The sequence below is a fragment of the Plectropomus leopardus genome, unplaced genomic scaffold (assembly GCF_008729295.1).
Source record: "Plectropomus leopardus isolate mb unplaced genomic scaffold, YSFRI_Pleo_2.0 unplaced_scaffold24770, whole genome shotgun sequence".
NCBI lineage: Eukaryota > Metazoa > Chordata > Actinopteri > Perciformes > Serranidae > Plectropomus > Plectropomus leopardus.
The window spans coordinates 1-3,297 of NW_024626902.1; the positions used below are offsets into that span (position 1 = coordinate 1).

Below are 3,297 nucleotides of genomic sequence, written 5' to 3' on the forward strand. Positions count from 1 at the left end.
TGAGATGTTGCCGTTACGTTTGACTTGACGCTACTAAAGAGAGCAACGGGCGTACGGTGGCTACTTGAACGAAAACGGGGGAAGCTCGCTCAAGAACCGGTCGGGCTGTCGTCGGGAACTCAACATGCCACAATACAAATGCTGAGCGTGGGTCGGAAACAACCGTATCTACCCCCTGAACGCCGATAATTGACGGCCACGCCCCGTATCCACCGACCGGAGCCCTTAAAGAACTGCCGGCGGAGGCGCAACGGTGAGTGTTTGAAACCCAGCAGGGAGGGCGGCTAGCGGGCTCACAGCGGAGAGGAAGCAGGAGTGTTTGGGGAACCATGAGAGAGTACAAAGTAGTGGTTCTCGGGTCCGGAGGGGTCGGTAAATCCGCGTTAACCGTCCAGTTCGTGACGGGATCCTTCATAGAGAAGTACGACCCCACGATAGAGGATTTCTACAGGAAGGAGATCGAGGTTGACTCCTCTCCGTCCGTCCTGGAGATCCTGGACACGGCGGGGACCGAGCAGTTTGCCTCCATGCGAGACCTGTACATAAAAAACGGGCAGGGTTTCATCCTGGTCTACAGCTTGGTGAACCAGCAGAGCTTCCAGGATATCAAACCGATGCGGGATCAGATCATTCGGGTGAAAAGGTACGAGAGAGTGCCGATGATTCTGGTTGGAAACAAAGTGGACCTGGAGGGGGAAAGGGAGGTCTCGTCCGGTGAGGGGAAGGCACTGGCGGACGACTGGAACTGCCCGTTCATGGAAACTTCAGCCAAAAATAAAACCTCGGTGGACGAACTGTTTGCAGAGATTGTCCGACAGATGAACTATGCCTCAACACCAAATGGCGACGACCAGTGCTGCTCGTCTTGTGTCATTCTTTAAGAAAAAGGACGACCATAAAGTTTTATTCTTTGCTCGGTTTTAAGTTTGCAATGGTGAGTTGAGACAACATACACTGAAACTATAAAGCTGACATTAGTGATGTTAAGTTTATTAACCCTTGTGCTTATTATAAACATGTTCTTGAAATCCTTTCTCAGCACATGTCCATATTAAGTGTAGAGCAGTGATCAGCAATACACCGGATGTATGCCCAACTTGGCTTCATTTTTAAGATTAGCGCTAGTGTGTTTATTTGATTGACAGCAAAACTCAGTGTTGGTTTCCGCTGGTACAGTAGGACACTTGTAGTCTATTGTTTTGCCAAGCAAATTTGGGAAGTGTCTGACTCATTTGCAGAACTGGAGGAGCAAGCTGTGGCTGACTTAATTATGCTTACAAAGTAAGTGTCAGGTCCCTAAATAGTCTTAAAATGTCTTGCATTCAATTATGTAAATATTAGGCCTTTAAAGTCATAACTGAGTTGTAAATTCAAATTTGTTAGCCCTTACTTACCACAAACATTAAATCTTATTTCAGTTTTCCATAATATGATTTCATTTTCTCAAAATGAGTCCAGCTCCTCTGCATAAAAGTCTACATTTCTTACATACCACCAAATGTATTTTTTTACTTTTTACTTGCAAGCATCTGTTGGCAAAATGTAGATTAACTTAACTCTAATGACCATATTCCTACATAAAACCTACACAGGACCACATATGAAAACAAATGAATTTACATTTACTCACCTATAATGCTTTAATAAGAAAATTATTATTTGTCCAAGTATCTGTCTTAAATTTGTGAAAATGATCTTGAAAAGGTCTTTAAAAGCATTAAATTGAAGTGTCTGATACCTGCAGACGCCCTAATCTGTACACCTACAGAGTTGTTCAACAACTGCTCAAATGGTATTTTCCAGAATGAGGTTAACAGGAGTCGGGAGATTCCAGTGTTCTTGTTTGGCCTACATTAAAGGCTCAGTAAGTTGATGAACCAATCCCAGCCCTAAAACCAGTTTATTTTCTTGTCAGAGGTTGTTGTAGTTCATTCACAACTCTTCTTATGTCTTGTTTGTGGCAGTGTGTTGCAGCAAGTGTGTACTGTTGAGCTCTTCTTCATGTCTCACCCTGGCCTTGGAGGAAAATACAGGGAGGAATGCTGCAGGGGGACGAGAGGAGGAGGAGGGGAGCAACTGAGACTCAGAGGGAGGGGTCCACTCTTCAGGAATTCTGCTGGGTTGGAGTATCTTTGCTGCACGATCAGTGTCCACCATTGATGTCAACACAGTGTCAGATCCAGAGTTTCAGCAACACCCCCCCTCCCTCACCAGTTCCAACTGTACTCACAACTGGAACTAAACCCCAATGGAAAAGATATGGAGGGCAACACTTAGAGACACACATAAATGGATATTTCTGTATAAGAAGACAGAGAGATAGAGTATATTTTGTTAAATAAACTGCACAGTCTGGGGCGGGTAAAGATTTTGGGGATATCTCTACCTAACCCATTTTTGGAGCAATGCTCCACAACACTCCAAATCCTATTTTATTTTTTTTTTTTCCCAAAGTCAAAAGAAATTGACACCACTTATCTGCTGGTGGAGTAAACGTGATGAGTGCCACTTTTTTTCTTCATCTCCTCTTCACTGCGCGAGAGGACCTTAACTGAAGTGACACAGGGACGGTGACCTGATCGCCCTTGTGTCGAGTGCCTTTCCAAAACAAATCAGCTGTTCAGATTTAGTGCCAACCTACATGTATCACCAAAAGAACCCTTCAACATGGCAATCCACAATTCAGTGAACTGTTCTTCTGGATAATCTCGTAGGGGCAGAGGCTGAAAAGAAACTACAATAGGCTTTTTGTTCATGGAATGGCAGTTTTCTGTATGTTTTACGTTGGCCTTTTTGAAGTCTAAGGTGTTCATTTTGCAATGTCTGCTTAGTCTGGCCAAACCTATATCTTGAAATGCACAGGTACTGGAAACTCCCTAGACATGATAACAACACCAAATGCTTACCTTCCAGGCCACTTAAATCAAATTCTGTTTCTGTTTATTTTGTTGTTTTTAACAGGAAATGTGATGATGTACCGTTGACAAATCTAACCTGATTGTAAGTTTAATTTCAGGCCAGCCTTTTAACAATGGGCTGTCTGTTTTAAAAAAAAAAAAAAAAGACTTTTAATACAAATTGCATTTTTAAAAAAAGAAACCAGGCTGGCTTTTCTCTTTGTTGACATGTTTCAACCTGTTACCTCAATGGCTAATTGCCATTTTGCCGATCCTAAACAAAGTTCAGAGCAGTGTGGACAAGAGTTTATCATAACTTAACCCTATGAAACCTGGTTCAACCTTAGTTTTCTCGTGATGCATTCAGATACCTTTCACTAGCATTTGAACCTTTGAAACG

The 3,297-nt window shown here is 42.9% G+C and overlaps 1 protein-coding gene across 1 annotated transcript; it reads left to right on the forward strand.

The window, feature by feature from the left end:
* The first annotated feature begins 41 nt into the window (after positions 1-41).
* On the forward strand, positions 42-2,941 carry LOC121966487 (ras-related protein Rap-2b). The gene is made up of 2 exons (XM_042516573.1): positions 42-934; positions 1,965-2,941. Exon 1 carries the CDS (start codon positions 330-332, stop codon positions 879-881), a length of 552 nt encoding a protein of 183 aa, XP_042372507.1. The 5' UTR covers positions 42-329; the 3' UTR covers positions 882-934; positions 1,965-2,941.
* Positions 2,942-3,297: the final 356 nt, after the last annotated feature.

Excerpts from the sequence above, each read along its gene's own strand:
- LOC121966487 (XM_042516573.1), top strand. The coding sequence starts at position 330 with ATGAGAGAGTACAAAGTAGTGGTTCTCGGGTCCGGAGGGGTCGGTAAA.